Raw genomic sequence first — 18,984 nt, 5'->3', positions numbered from 1 at the left:
TTCGTCCTTTGTTTCACCCATGAAGATGAGTCAGCAGTCCTTTCAATCCAGCCTGCCTGGAGCCAATATCACAGCTTTTGTACAACTTCTGTGTTTTTTTAACTACATATCCACAGCATCACAGAAACCAGTCTTCAGCCAATTCGAATTAATTTTCGTGATATCAAGAAACAACTAAGTTCACTGGCTACACAAAGGCTATGGATCCTTATAACATTCCAGCTGCAGTGCTGAAGATCTGTGCACCAGAAATAGTCACATATCCACCACCTTAAACATTCACTCCCTGCACCACTGGCGCACTGTGACTGTCGTGTGTACTGTACACAAGGTGCAGTGCAGCAATTTGCCAAGGCTCCTTTGACGGCACCTTCCAAACCCGTGACCTCCACTGCTGAGGAAAACAAGAGCAACAGGTACATGGGAACACCATCACATCACATCACACGACCCTGACTTAGAAATATATCGCCGTTCCTTCATCGGTGCTGGGTCAAAATTCTGGAACTTCCCTCCCTGACAGCACTATGGAAGCACCGTCACACAATGAACTACAGTCTTCTTCTTCTTCTTTGGCCTCCTTGTCTCGAGAGACAATGGGTAAGCACCTGGAGGTGGTCAGTGGTTTGTGAAGCAGCGCCTGGAGTGGCTATAAAGGCCAATTCTGGAGTGACAGACTTCCACAGGTGCTGCAGATAAAATTGGTTATTGGGGCTGTTACACAGTTGGCTCTCCCCTTGCGCTTCTGACTTTTTTCCTGCCAACTGTCAAGTCTCTTCGACTCGCCACGTTTTAGCCCCGCCTTTATGGTTGTCCACCAGCTCTGGCGATCGCTGGCAACTGACTCCCACGACTTGTGATCAATGTCACAGGATTTCATGTTGCGTTTGCAGACGTCTTTAAAGCGGAGACATGGACGGCCGGTGGGTCTGATACCAGTGACGAGCTCGCTGTACAATGTGTCCTTGGGGATCCTGCCATCTTACATGCGGCTCACATGGCCAAGCCATCTCAAGCGCCGCTGGCTTAGTAGGATGTATATGCTGGCGATGTTGGCTGCCTCGAGGACTTCTGTGTTGGAGATACGGTCCTGCCACCTGATGCCAAGGATCCTCCGGAGGCAGCGAAGATGGAATGCACTGAGACGTCGCTCTTGGCTGACATACGTTGTCCAGGCCTCGCTGCCGTAGAGCAAGGTACTGAGGACACAGGCTTGATACACTCGGACTTTTGTGTTCTGTGTCAGTGCGCCATTTTCCCACACTCTCTTGGCCAGTCTGGACATAGCAGTGGAAGCCTTTCCCATGCGCTTGTTGATTTCTGCATCAAGAGATAGGTTACTGGTGATAGTTGAGCCTAGTTAGGTGAACTCTTGAACCACTTCCAGAGTGTGGTCGCCGATATTTATGGATGGGGCATTTGTAACAAAGAACAAAGAACAGTACAGCACAGGAACAGGCCATTCGGCCCTCCAAGCCTGCGCCGATCTTGATGCCTGCCTAAACTAAAACCTTCTGCACTTCCGGAGACCGTATCTCTCTATTCCCATCCTATTCATGTATTTGTCAAGATGCCTCTTAAACGTCGCTATTGTCCCTGCTTCCACCACCTCCCCCGGCAGCAAGTTCCATGTCTCATGATGTTCGTTTTCTTGAGGCTGATGGTTAGGCCAAATTCAGTGTAGGCAGCCGCAAACCTGTCGATGAGTCTCTGCAGACACTCTTCAGTGTGGGATGTTAAAGCAGCATCGTCAGCAAAGAGGAGTTCCCTGATGAGGACTTTCCATACTTTGGTTTTCGCTCTTAGATGGGCAAGGTTGAACAACCTGCCACCTGATCTTGTGTGGAGGAAAATTCCTTCTTCTGAAGACTTGAACACATGTGAGAGCAGCAGGGAGAAGAAGATCCCAAACCGTGTCGGTGCCAGAACACAGCCCTGTTTTACGCCACTCAGGATAGGAAAGGGGTCTGATGAGGAGCCACCATGTTGAATTGTGCCTTTCATATTGTCATGGAATGAGGTGATGATACTTAGTAGCTTTGGTGGGCATCCAATCTTTTCTAGTAGTCTGAAGAGACCACGTCTGCTGACGAGGTCAAAGGCTTTGGTGAGATCAATGAAAGCAACGTAGAGGGGCATTTGTTGTTCACGGCATTTCTCCTGTAGCTGGCGAAGGGAGAACAGCATGTCAATGGTGGATCTCTCTGCTCGAAAGCCACACTGTGCCTCAGGGTAGACACGCTCGGCCAGCTTCTGGAGTCTGTTTAAAGCGACTCGAGTGAAGACTTTCCCCACTATGCTGAGCAGGGAGATTCCACGGTAGTTGTTGCAGTCACCGCAGTCACCCTTGTTCTTATAGAGGGTGATGACATTGGCATCGTGCATGTCCTGTGGTACCGCTCCCTCGTCCCAGCTCAGGCAAAGCAGTTCGTACAGTGCTGAAAGTATAGCAGGCTTGGCACTCTTGATTTCAGGGGTAATGCCGTCCATCCCAGGGGCTTTTCCGCAGGCTAGGGAATCAATGGCATCACTGAGTTCCAATTTTGTTGGCTGTACGTCCAGCTCATCCATGACTGGCAGAGACTGGGCTGCATTGAGGGCAGTCTCAGTGACAACATTTTCCCTGGAGAACAGTTCTAGGTAGTGCTCCACCCAGCGGTCCATTTGCTTGCTCTTCAGTAGCTCCAGAAAAAGGCTCACTACCATTTTCTCAAAGCCAACTAGGGTTGGGCAATAGATGGCAGCTTTGCCATTGATGTCCATATCTCAAGATAAAACATTGGGCTGGATTTTTACCTGCTCGTTGCCATTCTCAACCGCAAGCTTCAAAAAAAGGCACAGCACACGCACGAGATGTGCGCTGTGGAGCCGCCATGATATTTCGTGCAGCGGCTCATTTACATGGAGGGGGCGGACCGCCTGCCCCTGATGACGTACAGGGGGCGGGCGCTTTATCCCCAGCAGCAACGTCCGGTGCCACCACGGAGCTGCCGTCACCATTTTTAAAGGGCTTCAAGCCCTTACAAGTCATTTTTAATTTTTAAAGAGAAATTCATGTTATATTTAGTTTCAACAATTTAATAAAAGATCGATACCCCTCTCCCACCCCCCCCCCCCCAATGGCCACACAATTTATTGATCGCCCTCGTCCCCCTCCACCACCAAAAAATCGTTTCATCCAATCCCGAACTTCCCCCCGCTGAACTTTAATAACTTTGACCTTCAACCCCTTCCCACCATCCCTTCAGCCAATAAAGAATTTTCCCCACTTCACTCCGCCCTCAAAACAGCCAGAAGAGCAGAATGACACAGCCGTCGTGAAAAAGTGTTTATTCATCTAATTTAAATTAATTAACGTATTTAAATTAGGTCCCCGTCGCTGAGCGGTGGGGGATCTGTCACGAGGCCTGTGGCAGGCCTCTCCCGGAGGTACTTTCCTGTCCCACCCCCACCCCCGCCACGACCCCCGAGCAAGAGTTGAAATCTCTTTTTGTTTTCCTAATACATTAAGATTGTATTGTCTTGATGGTTCATAGACAGATTTATTTATCTGGAATGTCCTGACGTCTAGTGACTTGGTAGTCTGTGCCTGTATTCATGAGACTAGTTATGAAAAATCAGTCAGTCAGTTCTCTATTGCTTCAGCAATAACTTCTCTTTTTCAGGTCATTGGGCATGGACATCTTGGTTTAATGTCGATCATCCTGGTGGGAGTGGAGACTATGAGCGGCTTGATGCAATCCAACATTATTACCGGGAAAGAATATGTCCAAGACCAGCTGCTGTTGAGGCCCGTACCATACATGGAGTCCCTGCCACACACACCGGAGAAGCCGTACACCTCAGTCCTCGCCTTGGCTTCTGGTGTCTCAACAAGGAGCAACTTTCAGGGAAACACTGTTCAAATTATGCTGTCCGATTCAGATGTCCCAAACGTAAGCAGACACTCAGGTTAGGCAGAAAATTAATTAGCAAAATATTTGAAGAGATGGTTTGTACTAGATTCATCGGTAGTTACGTTTTTATATTTTGATCAAGTATATATATTAAATAATTCATATATTTACAACATACATGCCAATTTTTTAACCCATGTGTCAACTTGCCAGTTTTTCAAGAGAAAAATCAGCATATTTCAATGCAATTGGAAATTGTCAATATGAACCAATCAGGTCAATATGGAAAGCAAAATGCTGCAGATGCTGGAAATTTGAAATGTAAACAGGAAATGGTGGAAATACTCAGCAGGTCAGGCAGTATCTGTGCAGAGAGAAACAGAGTTGATGGCCTGGATATTAACAGGGATGGGTTATGTGGGAGAGAAGGGGAGGGGGGGTGGGCCGAGTTTTGGATGGGAAATCCAGAAGTCTGAGTTCCCTGCATGTTGCAGATTTTGTCCTTGACAGGTTCCCTGCCTAAAGTCAACTTGATTGACAGGCTTGGTTTCCAGTCGGCTTGAGAACTCTCTGGATCAGGCCACAGGACCAGGTAGACCTGATTCCTAGTGTGGGATGAGGGTCCAATCCCAATCTGGGGTCTTTGTAGGAGTAGTCTGATGAGGGGGTCCTTGGGGTGGCTAGGGGAAAGGAGTCCTGCTCCTCTTGGCCCACAAGCAGTGCTATAAAGGCACTTAAATTCTCACTGAAGTTGCCAGGGTACCCGAGGACTACAAAACCCAGTTGGATAGGGTTAAAATAGAGGTTGCCAGCCTCATTTAAAATATTTAAGTTGTCAACTCAGCGCCTGGAAGTGCCTGCCCCTTGTCCTGCCTCTGTTAAACCCAAAAGTTTAATTAGGAGGTCTTGGAGACGGGTTAGGGCCGGGTTTGAGATTTAAAATATTTTTATTTCTGATCCAACCCCAACCCACCCATCTTTGTGGGTTGGGGGGGGGGGGGGGGCGGTGGAATGGCGGGGAGTTAAATTTCAGCCCAATGCTTCTGGTCAATTTAAGTACAACTGGACATAATCAGAACCAATCAGATCAACTAGAAAGAAAATTAAAATCTATTTTAAAATTTTTTTTCCCACTATTGATTGTGTAAAAAATTTGAGACAGAAAGATTTTAAGGGGTGTTGATGGTTTTTGACAAGCGCAGTTTTTACTGCCAGTGTTACTGTAGATGTTAAACTAAGGAATCACTGAAGTGCAGCTTTTAAAGTCTTTTTAATTTTCCTCAAAAGAACTTTATGAGGCATGTCTGGCAGTTATTTTATATAAAGGTTTATTTTCTTCAGGACTCTCTAAATGACACCAGGAGCAGCCACTTCTGAATGAGATTTTTAAAAATGTTGGTGTGATTGCATTAACTGGATTTATTGAGTGTCCAATCACTGCACTGGTGAAATTCGCCAGATGAGGGAAATGGGAAGGGAGTAAGTAAATATTAATGAAGGGGAGATGGAAAGGGGTAGAGATGTACAGACTGCTTCATAAACCAAGTGTTATGTCAGGAACTTGGTGCAAGTGGGTTCTCTCTCTTTGATAAGTATTTCTTATGCTGTAATTTAAATGAAGAGTTAGAATTTGACTTAGAACTTCAAAAGAAACTGCAAGCTAGTTAAGATACCTAGTTAACAGAAACTGTTTGGCAGTGGCAGTGAATTGTCAATCAACAGAAGGTGGTTGCCTGAATAAGTCACATAACGGCACAGAAGGAGGCCATTTGGTCCATCGAGTCTGTGATGGCTCTCTGTAGAGCAATCCAGTCAATCCCATTACCCCACTCTATCCCCGTAGCCCTGCAAGTTTATTTTCCTCAACTGCTCATCCAATTTCCTTGTGAAATCATTCACCGTCTCCACTTCCACCACCCGCATAGGCAGCGAGTTCCAGGTCATTACCACTCACTGCATAAAAAATGTCCTTCTTCACATCCCCCTGCATGTCTTGCCCAAAACCTTAAATCTCTGTTCTTGTACCATCAGCTAATGGGAACAGCTTTTCTTTCCCTCCCTATCTAAAACTGTCATAATCTTGTACACCTCGATCAAATCTCCCCTCAATCTCCTTTGCTCTAAGGAGAACAACTCCAGCTTCTCCAACATAACCTTGTAGCCGGGGTAGCGCAGTGGTTAGCACCGCAGCCTCACAGCTGCAGCGACCCGGGTTCAATTCTGGGTACTGCCTGTGTGGAGTTTGCAAGTTCTCCCTGTGTCTGCGTGGGTTTCCTCCGGGTGCTCCGGTTTCCTCCCACAGCTAAAAGACTTGCAGGTTGATAGGTAAATTGGCCATTATAAATTGCCCCTAGTATAGGTAGGTGGTAGGGGAACATAGGGACAGGTGAGGATGTGGTAGGAATATGGGATTAGTGTAGGATTAGTATAAATGGGTGGTTAATGGTCGGCACAGACTCAGTGGGCCAAAGGGCCTGTTTCAGTGCTGTATCTCTAAATGAAATCAAATCAAAATCCCTAATCCATTCTTGTAAATCTCCTCTGCACCCTCTCAAGGGCCCTCACATCCTTCCTGAAGTGTGGTGTCCAGAACTGGATGCAGTACTCCAGTTGGGGCCTAACCAGAGTTTTATAAAAGTTCAGCATAACTTCCTTGCTTTTGTACTCAATGCCTCTTATTTATGAAGCCCAAGATCCCATATGCTTTACTAACCACTCTCTCAATATGTCCTGCCAACTTCAAAGATCAATACAGATGCACCCTGGGGTCCCTCTGTTCCTGTACAGTCTTTAGAACTATGCCATTAAATATATATTGCCTCAACCCTATCCCTTCGGCCAAAATGCATCACCTCACTGTATTAACTTCCATCTGCCATTTGTCTGCCAATTCTGCTAGCCTAGGTATGTCCTAGTTCATATCATCCTCACTGTTTGCCACACCTCCAACTTTCATGTCATAGAGTCACATAGCACTGAAACAGGCCCTTTGGCCCAACGAGTCCGCACCGACCATCAACCACCCATTTATACTAATCCTGCATTAATCCCATTTTCCCTCTCACATCCCCACCTTTCTCCTACAACCTACCTACACTAGGGGCAATTTTTTTTACAATGGCCAATTTACCTATCAACCCACAAGTCTTTGACATATGGGAGGAAACCGGAGCACCCGGAGGAAACCCATGCAGTCACAGGGAGAACTTGCAAACTCTGCACAGGCTGTACCCAGAACTGAACCCGGGTCCCTGGAGCTGTGAGGCTGCGGTGCTAGCCACTGTGCCGCCCTTATGTTTTTTTTCCAATTTCTGTTTTTCAATGGGCATCCCACCTCCATGGAGGGTAGAAGCTGCACTGTTCCTGGAGACACTGCAATACCAGGTCGATGCATGGAATGGACGGAGCAAGCCCCTGTTCCATCTCCCTGTCCCAAAAATCAATTTAATATTTGGTCCCCAGATAGGAGACGTATCAGATATTAAACTGATAAGAACAGATACTACACTTGATCTTAGCCAAAAGGTCAAGAAGCGATCGGCAAATTTTGAGATATTACTCTGTATTCCAAGATCCAAGTCATTTATATATAGCAAAAAAAGCAGTGGTCCCAGCACTGACCCTTGGGGAACACCACTGTCTCCCATCCTCCAGTCTGAAAAGGAACCATTTACTGACTCACTGTTTTCTCTCCTTAAGCCAAATTTTTTTATCCAATTGGACACTGACCCTCTTATTCCATGAGCCTCAATTTTGTCAACCAGCCTTTTATGTGGTACCTTATCAAACGCTTAAAGTCCGTATGAATACTGCATTCCCTTCATCAACCTTCTCTGTTACTTGATCAAAAAATTCAATTAGTCAAGCATGATGTGCCTTTTACAAGTCCATGCTGTCTATCCTGAATTAAATGGAACCTCTCTAAGTGTCTGTTGATATTTTCGCTGATTATTGTGTCTAAAATCTTACCCATCACTGATGTTAAATTAACAGGCCTGTAGTTGCTAGGACTGTCCTTACACCTTTTCTTGAATAAGGGAGTACATTTGCTACCCTCCAATCCTCTGGCACCTCATCCCATATCCATGGAAGATTAGAAGATTATGGCAAGCCCTTTTGCTATCTCCATCCCCACTTTCTTTAGCAACCTAGGATGCAAGGCATCCATACCAAGTGACTTATCTACCCTAAAATAGCCAGCCTTTTTAGTACCTCCACCCTCTCGATTGTTTTTATTATTCTTTCACAGACTGTGAGCATCGCTGACTCATCACTAATTGCCTTTGAGAAGGTGGTGGTGAGCTGCCTTCTTGAACCCCTGCAGTCCATGTGGTATAGGTACACCAACAGTGCTGTTAGGAAGGGAGTTCCAGGATTTTGACCCAGTGACAGTAAAGGAATGGCAATTTGTTCCAAGTCAGGATGGTGTGTGACTTAGGGGAACTTGCAGGTGATGGTGTTCCCATGCATCTGCTGCCCTTGTCCTTTTAGGTGGTAGATGTCGCGGGTTTGGAAGGTGCTGTCGAAGGAGCCTTGGTGAGTTGCTGCAGTGCATCTTGTGGGACGGTACACACTGCTGCCACTGTGCGTCGGTGGTGGAGGGATTGAATGTTGAAAGTGGTGATGGGGTGCCAATCAAGTGGGATGCTTTGTCCTGGATAGAGTCAAGCTTCTTGAGTCTTGGAGTTGCACCCATCTAGGCATATGGAGAGTATTCCAGCACACTCCTGACTTGTGCCTTGTAGATGGTGGACGGGATTTGGGGAGTCAGGAGGTGAGTTACTCGCCGCAGAATTCCTAGTCTCTGACCTGCTCTTGTAGGCACAGTACTTATATGGCTGGTCCAGTTCTGTTTCTGGTCAATGGTAACCCCCAGGATGTTGATAGTGGGAGATTCAGCGTTTGTAATGCCATTGAGTGTCAAGGGGAGATTGTTAGATTCTCTCTTGTTGGAGATGGGTCATTGCCTGGCCCTTGTGTGACGTGAATATTACTTGCCACTTATCAGTCCAAGCCTTGATATTGTCCAGGCCTTACTGCATATGGACATGGACTGTCTCAGTATCGGAGGAGTCGCAAATGGTGTTGAACATTGTGCAATCGTCAGCGAATATCCCCACTTCTGACCTTATGATGGAGGGAAGGTCCTTGGAGAAGCAGCTGAAGATGGTTGAGCCTAAGACACTACCCTGAGGAACTCCTGCAGTGATGTCCTGGGACTGAGATGATTGACCTATCCATTTATCCTATCCATTGCCTTTATTCTCTCCACTTCTATTGATATTTTGTCAGATTCCAATTCCTTAGTGAACACTGATACAAAGTACTCATTGCCCTGTGTCTGCAAGCATATATCACCTTCTTTGTCCCTAATAGGCCCCACTCCACCTCTTGCTACTCGCTTACTATTTACATACCGGTAAAAGATCTTTGGGTTCCCTTTTATGTTGACAGCCATTCTAGTTTCATGTTCTCTCTTTGTTGGTCTTATTTTCATCTTCACCTCCCCTCTCAACTTATTGTATATGGCCTGGTTCTCACTTCATGAGTTCACCTGACATGCATCATACGCCCTCTATTTTTTTGTTTTCAAAGTGCAGCAAAGCAGTTGTTGTAGGTGATTCTGTAGTCAGGGGTACAGAGAGGCATTTCTGTAACCATTACTGTGAGCCCTGCATGTTGTGTTGCCTCCCTGGTGCCAGGGTAACAGACATCACTGAGAGGGTGCAGAATATTTTGCACGGGGAAGGGAGTGAGCCAGAAGGTGTGGTACACGTTGGTACCAACGACATAACAAGGGCAGGTTTTGAGGTCCTATGGTCAGATTTTCAGGAACTAGGGAGGAAGTTAAAGAGTAGGACCTCGAGGACAGTAATCTCTGGATTACTCCCAGTGCCACGTGCTAGCGAGAGTAGAAATAGGAAGATAGGGAGGATCAATGTGTAGCTTAAAGCATGGTGCAGGAGGGAGGGCTTCAGATTTTTGGGGCATCGGGACCAGTTCTGGGGCAGGAGGAACCTATTCAAAAGGGACGGGTAGCACCTCAACAGGACCGGGATCAATATCCTTGCAGGGAAATTCACAAGGATGGTTGGGGAGGGTTTAAACTAAATTGGCAGGGGGGTGGGCACCAGCATATAGAAGTAGAAAAGAGGAATGATGTGCATAAGGTGAAAGTGTTAGACAGTACTACCAAGGTGCACAGAGTACTGTGAGATAGATAGCAATTGAGTAGGGAATAGTAAGTTATTAGGTGAAGGCATTTGTCAACGAATTTGGCCTAACCATCAGCCTCAAGAAAACGAACATCATGGGGCAGGACGTCAGAAATGCTCCATCCATCGAAATCGGCGACCACGCTCTGGAAGTGGTTCAAGAGTTCACCTACCTAGGCTCAACTATCACCAGTAACCTGTCTCTCGATGCAGAAATCAACAAGCACATGGGAAAGGCTTCCACTGCTATGTCCAGACTGGCCAAGAGAGTGTGGGAAAATGGCGCACTGACACGGAACACAAAAGTCCGAGTGTATCAAGCCTGTGTCCTCAGTACCTTGCTCTATGGCAGCGAGGCCTGGACAACGTACGTCAGCCAAGAGCGACGTCTCAATTCATTCCGTCTTCGCTGCCTCCGGAGGATCCTTGGCATCAGGTGGCAGGACCGTATCTCCAACACAGAAGTCCTCGAGGCAGCCAACATCCCCAGCCATATACACCCTACTAAGCCAGCGGCGCTTGAGATGGCTTGGCCATGTGAGCCGCATGGAAGATGGCAGGATCCCCAAGGACACATTGTATAGCGAGCTCGTCACTGGTATCAGACCCACCGGCCGTCCGTGTCTCCGCTTTAAAGACGTCTGCAAACGCGAAATGAAGTCCTGTGACATTGATCACAAGTCGTGGGAGTCAGTTGCCAGTGATGGCCAGAGCTGGCGGGCAGCCATAAAGGCGGGGCTAAAGTGTGGTGAGTCAAAGAAACTTAGCAGTTGGCAGGAAAAAAGACAGAAGCGCAAGGGGAGAGCCAACTGTGTAACAGCCCCGACAAACAAATTTTTCTGCAGCACCTGTGGAAGAGCCTGTCACTCTAGAATTGGCCTTTATAGCCACTCCAGGCGCTGCTTCGCAAACCACTGACCACCTGCAGGCGCTTACCCATTGTCTCCCGAGACAAGGAGGCCAAAGAAGAAGAAGAAAGAAGAAGAAGATGAAGGCAGAGTAAGGGAGGAAGTAATAAAGTCTAAATCAAGATTAGTGTGCATGTCTGTGAATGCACAGAGTGTAATTAAGATTGGTGAGTTACAGTTTCCGATTGACAGGTGGGAATATGATGTGGCTATAACAGAGATCTGGTTCAAAAGGGCTGGACTGGGTGTTAAATATTCCTGGATACAAGGTGTTCAGGAAAAAATAGGAAAGGAAGAAAAGGAAGAGGAATGACAGTATTGATTAAGAATAGCATTACAGTGCTCGAGAGAAAGGATATAACAGAGGGGTCAAGGACAGAATCTATTTGGCTAGGGCTAAGAAACAAAAAAGGTGCAATTACATTGCTCAATGTAGTCTATAGGCCACCTTCGAAGAAGGGTCACTGACCCGAAACGTTAACTCTGCTTCTCTTTTCACAGATGCTGCCAGACCTGCTGAGTGGTTCCAGCATTTCTTGTTTTTATTTTAGATAAAGTATGTAATTGGCCGTATCGGTAACTGGGTAAAACATTTAAATATATTGTGACCCATGGGGAAGTGGAAGTAGAGAAAGACGGTGCAATTCTCCAAGCTTGGTTGTAACATATAACTGGGGGCTTGTCCGGGATAACCAAAGCTGATGATATGCAACTGTAAGTGAAGTAATAATAATTGAAAAGGGCAAAAGGCAAACACCAGGTTTATTTTACATTAGAGTAAAGCTTACACTACCGGAATGGCAAGTCTGTTTGTGCAGCAATCTGGAATAGATTATGATTCTTTAAAAGCCGAAAGAAAACTGGACACTGCTCATGCACAGCGAGTTGATAAGCAGAGCTCATGATGTTTATGCCATGCTTTCTGAAGAGGCTTCTGCAGATTATGAGATGGCAAAAAAGGCTATCGTTTCTGCTTATGAGCTGGTCCCTGAAGCTTACAGGCAGAAATTTCAGAACCTCCAGAAACAGCCCGGACAGACTTATATAGAATTTGAGACAGTAAAGCAAATTAACTTTGATCATTAGATTCAGGCACTAAAGATAGGTCTCATATATGAGAACCTTAAGTAAATAATTCTCCTGGAACAATTTAAAAGCTCACTCCCACCATTAGTAAGAACCCATGTAGAGAACCAGAAGGTTTCAACAGCCAAACAGGCAGCTGAGATCACTGATGATTACGAGCTTGTCCACAATCCCAAACATTTTTTCTGTCACCCCCCACAAACCTGAGAAGGATAGAGGTGGGAGGGTGAAAGGAAGGCAAATAAGCAGGGATGAGAAGGGACAGCTGGGAACGTACCAGGACCTCTTCCTCAGCTAAGAAAGGAAAGTGCTGAGGGTGCGAGTGAGGACTGGAAGCCTAAGTGTTTCCATTACCACAAGGTGGGACACCTTCGTGCAGAATGCTGGAAGTTGCAGGGTAAATCCATGGGACTTATTGGGGTGCACAAGCCCAATGTAGAGAAAGGGGCCCTGACCGAGAGTGCGACAGATCAGGCAGTGAGTACGCGGAAGGTGAACAAGATTCCTGATAGCTATAGGGAATTCTCGTCAAAAGGCAAAGTAAATCCCTATCCCTCAAGTGAGACAGGTAAACCCATAGTTATACTTAGGGATACAGGAGCCACCCAAACTCTTTTGCTGGGGAAAGGCATGACTTTTCCACCAGAGAGCGCATTGAAGGTTTTAGTGAATGGTTTCGGCAGGGAGTATATACCCGTACCTTTGTATCAGGTGCAGCTCGAGTGTGACCTAATGTCTGGAACAATAACTGGAGGAGTTATCCATAGTTTGCGTATAGATGGAGTTGACCTACTCCTGGGGAATGATTTGGCCGGAGCGAAGGTAGTAGCTTCTCCAGTAGTCACAGAAATACCAAGAGAAGTCAAGGAGACAGAGCAGTTGCAGGACAAGGTTCCAGGAATTTTTCCTTCATGTGCAGTGGCCCGAGCAATAGCTAAACAAGTTCCATCATCAGAGGTCAAATTGGCACCACAGACAGATATTTGGCTATCTGAAACTTTTTTGGGCGATCTGGATAACCCGAAGGAAATGTTCAGTAAGCCTTCCCTGATCAAGGCTAAGCAAGCTGATCCAGAGTTAAGTAAAGTGGCACAATCGGCTCAAACTGAAGCTGAAACAGATGGAGTTCCAGAATTCTATTAGTATTGAAAATGGGACTCTGATGAGGACGTACAGACGAAGAATGGACGGTTGTTCACCAGATAGCGGTACTGCCAAGTATCGCCAGGAAATATTCAGGATAGCCTATGAAATTCCTACGGTGGGTCATGGAGGGATCTGGAAGACCCAAGCCTGTATAAGTTGGTATTTTTACTGGTCAGTTCTTCACAAGGATGTGGTGCAGTTATGTAAAACGTGCCATATGTGCCAGATTGTGGAAAACCACAACCTGCCACAAAACCGGCATCTCTAATTCCCATACCAGTTTTTGGGGAACCATTTAGTAGGGTATTGGTAGACTGTGTGGGACCTTTAGCAAAAATAAAAGAGGGACATCAATATATACACACTATTATGCATATGGCTACTCAGTTCCCAGAGGCCATTCCCTTGAGAACAATTTCCACTGAGGTAGCGGTAGAGAAATTAACCAGTTCTTCACTCGGTATGGATTACTGATTGAGATCCAGTCAGATCAAGGTTCCAATTTTATGTCTAAAATCTTTCAGGAAGTTATGAGTAATCTGGGTGTAACACAGTTAAAATCCTCAGCATACCACCCACAGACACAAGGGGCTTTAGAAAGGTATCATCAGACCCTCAAAACGATGATCAGGGCAAACTGTCATGAATATCCCTATGATTAGGACAAAGGGCTAGAATTTCTTTTGTTTGCCACCGGGGATTCACCTAATGAGTCTACAGGTTTTAGTCCTTTTGTATTAGTTTATGGACTTGAGGTAAGAAGTCCTCTAAAACTAAGCAAAGAAAAGTTGTTAGAACAGAGGGATAAATCTTCCATGTTAGATTTTGTATCCAAGTTCTGGGATTGGCTCACGGGAGCCTGCAAAGTAGCTCAGGCACATCTTAAAGCAAACAACCATGAAGAACTGGCCAAGACCTGAACATTTCAACCAGGGGATATGTGTTAGTATTACTGCCTTTACAGGGTGAACTGCTGAAAGCACAGTTCAGTGGTCCATATAAAATATTCAAAAGGATTAGTTTAGTTTAGTTTAGTTTAGTTTAGAGATACAGCACTGAAACAGGCCCTTCGGCCCACCGAGTCTGTGCCGACCATCAACTACCCATTTATACTAATCCTACACTAATTCCATATTCCTACCACATCCCCACCTGTCCCTATATTTCCCTACCAGCTACCTATACTAGGGGCAATTGCTAATGGCCAATTTACCTATCAACCTGCAAATCTTTGGCATGTGGGAGGAAACCGGAGCACCCGGAGGAAACCCACGCAGACACAGGGAGAACTTGCAAACTCCACACAGGCAGTACCCAGAATTGAACCCGGGTTGCTGGAGCTGTGAGGCTGCGGTGCTAACCACTGCACCACTGTGCCGTAAAGTAAATTATTTGATTGACACCCCAGATCACTGGAAAAAGAATTGGCTGTATCACATCAGTATGTTGAAACATTATCATTGCTGGGAGGAGGATAAGCAAGCACAAGTATGTTCGGTAGTAAGGACAATGAAGGATGAAAGGGATAGTAAGGATGAGGCAGAAGGAGGCCTAGTCAATTCTCAAATTGAACCTCCTACTATCCAGTTAGCTAACACTGAATTGTTAGGAAGATTAGACACTATGCTTTCATATTTAGATGCAGAACAACGAGAAGACCTAACAAGGCTACTCACAGCATTTAAAGGAGTCTGTAGGGACAAACCAGGATGTACAAGCTTAGCCACACATAATATGGATGTAGGAGAATCCTCTCCTATAAAACAGCATCCTTATCACTTGGGTCCTGAGAAACAGGCCAAGGTGGAAGCAGAAATTCATTACATGTTGGAAAACCACCTCATTGAACCTCGTCAAAGCAGCTGGAATTCCCCAGTTGTGTTCACGCCTAAGCCTGATGGTTCAACTAGATTTTGCACAGGCTACAGAAAGGTTAATGCAGTAACAAAAGCAGATTCCTACCCAATTCCTCGCTTGGAAGACTGTATTGACAGAGTTGGCAGTGCCACATTTCTTACCAAAATAGATTTGTTAAAGGGATACTGGCATGTTTCTTCACTACCCCGAGCTAAAGAAGTTTTAGATAAGATTAGATTAGAGGTACAGCACTGAAACAGGCCCTTCGGCCCACCGAGTCTGTGCCGAACATCAACCACCCATATATACTAATCCTACACTAATCCCATATTCCTACCAAACATCCCCACCTGTCCCTATATTTCCCTACCACCTACCTATACGAGTGACAATTTATAATGGCCAATTTACCTATCAACCTGAAAGTCTTTTGGCTTGTGGGAGGAAACCGGAGCACCCGGAGAAAACCCACGCAGACACAGGGAGAACTTGCAAACTCCACACAGGCAGTACCCGGAATCGAACCCGGGTCTCTGGAGCTGTGAGGCTGCAGTGCGAACCACTGCGCCGCCCAAGTATCAGCCTTTGTCACACCAGACAGTCTCTTCCAATGCCGAGTGATGCCATTTGGGCTAAAAATGCCCCAGCAACTTTCCAGAGACTAATGAGCCAAGTAGTAGCTAGTGTTCTTAACTGTGTGGTTTACCTTGATGATATGCTCGTATACAGTGACACTTGGAAGGACCATTTGGAACAACTAAAAGCCGTGTTTAGAAAATTACAGTCAGCTGATTTGGTGATGAACCTTGCCAAAAGTGAATTTGCAAAAGCATGGGTAACCTACCTAGGGCATATAGTAGGGCAAGGACAGGTGTTGCCAAGAACAGCGAAAGTGAAAGCATTGGTGGAGTTCCCTGCCCCTAAGACTAAATGAGAAATCATGAGGTTTTTAGGGATGTGTGGTTTCTACTGCAAGTTTGTACCAAATTTCAGCATTATAGCTACTCCACTGATGGGTTTGCTACAAAGAAATCCAAGGTAATGTGGTCAGGGGAGTGCCAAACATCTTTTGAGAGGCTGAAAGCAATCTTGATCAATGGACCAGTGTTGCCTGCCCCAAATTTCATTGAGCCTTTCAAGGTAGCAATTGATGCTCGTGAGCTGGGGTTAGGTGCAGTTCTGTTACAAGATGAAGAATCGGGCATAGAAAGGCCAGTGGGATACTTTTCCAAAAGGCCAAATCAACATAAAAGAAATATCCTACACTGGGCTTACTACTAGCTCTTAAACATTTTGAAGTATACGTCTGCCGCGGCTACAGGGAGACACTGGTATATACTGATCATACCCCAACCTCACCCCAGTCTTTGTGAAAAAATTCAAAAACCAGAATGCTAGACTATGATGGAGTTTACTATTGCAGCCCTTTCACGTCAAGATTATTCACATTGTGGGGAAACACAATGTAATTGCTGATGCTTTGTCTAGAATTTAACTTTGCTTTGAATTATCTGAGCACAAATTTGGTACAGGGCATAGCTGTAGTAGTTACAGATAAAAAGTGAATGAAAATGAGTGTGTAAATGTGTTTTAATTTAGTTTTTTTTGTCCACTCTTCATAATGAAATGCAATTTAAAATGGAGTTTCATACCTCCATGGGTGGAGGTGTCATGAAGGTGCGTTTATTCTTAATATTTTTTGAGGATTTGTATTGAAAAGATTGTGGAAATTGGTTCATTTGAAAGACTGAAGAGATTCCATGGATATGTTTTTTTTTAATGGGTCACTGGAAGGATACTTCGGATTTTTTTTTTAAAAAACACTTACTGGAAGAGACCATGAAGTGCTAAATAAACAGAAGGAACCTTGCTGGCTTGTTGGAGTTGTTTACATAGATGTCACTTGTCTAGGTTTATAGTGGTCAGGAATTTTGGTTTTCAGATTGGGGTGTGGACTGTTTGGATGCTCAGTTGGTGTATAGCGAGGTTATCCAACCTTTTCATGTCAGGGGCCACATTACAAATTTTGTCTTAAATAGGGGGCTGGTGAGACAATTTTGGAAAGATAAAGGCATTAAAATGTTAATTAACCGAAACAACAAAGGTGCATTTTTGTGAAGAAGGTTTAAGTGAGAAGATTAATTTATTGACTTACTTTCTGGTCAATATGTTGGACACTGATTTAGTGAGATACCTGGCTTTTTTTTGCTTGCACAAGTAGTCGATGCTTGCCTGCACACTTGTAGTGATGTGGAGTGTTCTGGATAGATGTCATTCTGTCAGGCATGATCTTGATCACTCTCTGTCCCCTCTCTGCCTGTCCCTCTCTCTCTGCCCCCTCTCTATCTCTGTCCTCTCTCTCTGCCCCCCTCTCTGTACCCCCCGTCCCTTTCTCTCTCTGCCTCCTCTCTGTCTCCCTTTCTCTTTCTCTCCCTCTGTCTGTCCCCGTTTCTCTCTGTTTCTCCCCCCCCACCCCCTCCCTCCCTCTCTCTCTCTCTTTCTTTGTCTCCCCACCCCCCTCTCTCTCTCTCTCTCTCTCTCTCTCTCTCTCTGTTCTCCCCTCTCTCTGTCCCTCTCTCCAGCACTTGCAGAGAGCGGGAACGCTCAGCAGATGGTTGATCAGTTTTTTTAATAATCTCAAGTCAGTTTCACAGCTGACAGATCCTGATATTGGGAACAGCAGTTTCTGAACTTCGGACAGATTTGGAGTTTTCCGGCGGGCTTTTAAAAAACCCCAACTCTGTCCGAAGTTCAGAAACTGCTGTTCCCGATATCAGGATCTGTCAGCTGTAACACTGACTTGCGATCTTTTTTAAAAGCCGGTCTGATAATAGGAAATTTCTCATCTCCAGTCACAGACCCCTGGTAAGGATGAGGAACAGTCTGGGTACAGTTTACATCCGCGGGCCGGATGAAATCTTTGGTGGGCTGGATCCTGGCCCATGAGCTGTATGTTGGACACCCTGGTGTATAGCCTGCTAAGACAAAAGTCACCCAACTCATCCTTTACCACCTGTTTTTGAAAAGCTTTTGAGAAGCCAGTGTGATAGCTGAAACCCCTGATACAGTAATTCTCCAGAAAAGCCTGCAAGACTAATCCTCGACACCACCTGAAGAGAACTGCTCCAGAAAGATCCCAGTGACAACCATCTATGTGTACCTGGATGTCAGACCAAAGGGCCATCTGGAGCATTCCATATCGTCCTTTTTTTTTACAAGAATTGACAATAACTTGGCCAAAGTATTTTTCTTAAAGTTGCTCTCTGCAGAGCCAATTTTTTTTATTTTTCTTTATTTTTTTTCTCTTTAACTAGTGTGTTGTTTGTGTGTGTGTGCACCTGTGTGTTGGTTATTTTAGAAAGGTATATATTTATACTTTCATATTTCAAACTGTGTTAATAAGCTTTGGAACTTTATTGAATAAGTCTTGTTTCATAATAGATCAATAACTTTGTTGTTTATTAAAGAAACCTGGTTGGCGAATTTTTATTCTGAAAGTAAAATAGATAACGTATATAATTGGTCGTATTGGTACCTGGGTAAAACATTTAAATATAAGTTGTTACCCATGGGGAGGTGGAACTAGAGAAAGACAGTGCATTTGTCCAACCTCTGTTGTAACATATGGGAAAGGATGAAGAACAATCTAGAGTAAGAATAATTAACTGGGGAAAAGCCAACTCCAATGTGGTAAGAATGGATCTGGGCTGAATAAATTAGAATTAAAGATTGGCAGGAAACAGAAACTGAACAATGGGCTACTTTCAACGAAGAGATAGTTCAGACACAGTCAAGGTATGTTCCCTTGAAGAGGAAAGGTAGGGCAAAAAAATTCAGATCTCCTAGATGACAGAAGAGTTAGAGATGAAGATGAAG

General features: G+C 45.2%; 1 protein-coding gene and 1 non-coding gene across 2 annotated transcripts in view; one reads left to right on the top strand and one right to left on the bottom strand.

The window, feature by feature from the left end:
• The window catches only part of cilp (cartilage intermediate layer protein, nucleotide pyrophosphohydrolase), a 90,958-nt gene that overhangs the window by 18,904 nt on the left and 53,070 nt on the right, over positions 1–18,984 (top strand). Inside the window, exon 3 of the mRNA XM_068017651.1 lies at positions 3,666–3,935. Within this exon, the coding sequence (XP_067873752.1) occupies positions 3,666–3,935 (270 nt within the window). The remainder of the gene's footprint in view (positions 1–3,665; positions 3,936–18,984) is intronic.
• On the bottom strand, positions 7,244–7,434 carry LOC137352649 (U2 spliceosomal RNA). The gene has a single exon (XR_010969751.1). It is a non-coding gene; the product is annotated as a U2 spliceosomal RNA (small nuclear RNA).

The sequence above is a fragment of the Heterodontus francisci genome, chromosome 38, assembly GCF_036365525.1.
Source record: "Heterodontus francisci isolate sHetFra1 chromosome 38, sHetFra1.hap1, whole genome shotgun sequence".
Taxonomy (NCBI): Eukaryota; Metazoa; Chordata; class Chondrichthyes; order Heterodontiformes; family Heterodontidae; genus Heterodontus; species Heterodontus francisci.
The sequence above is the reverse complement of the archived record's forward strand: the minus strand, read 5'-3'. Positions and strand labels throughout refer to the sequence as shown.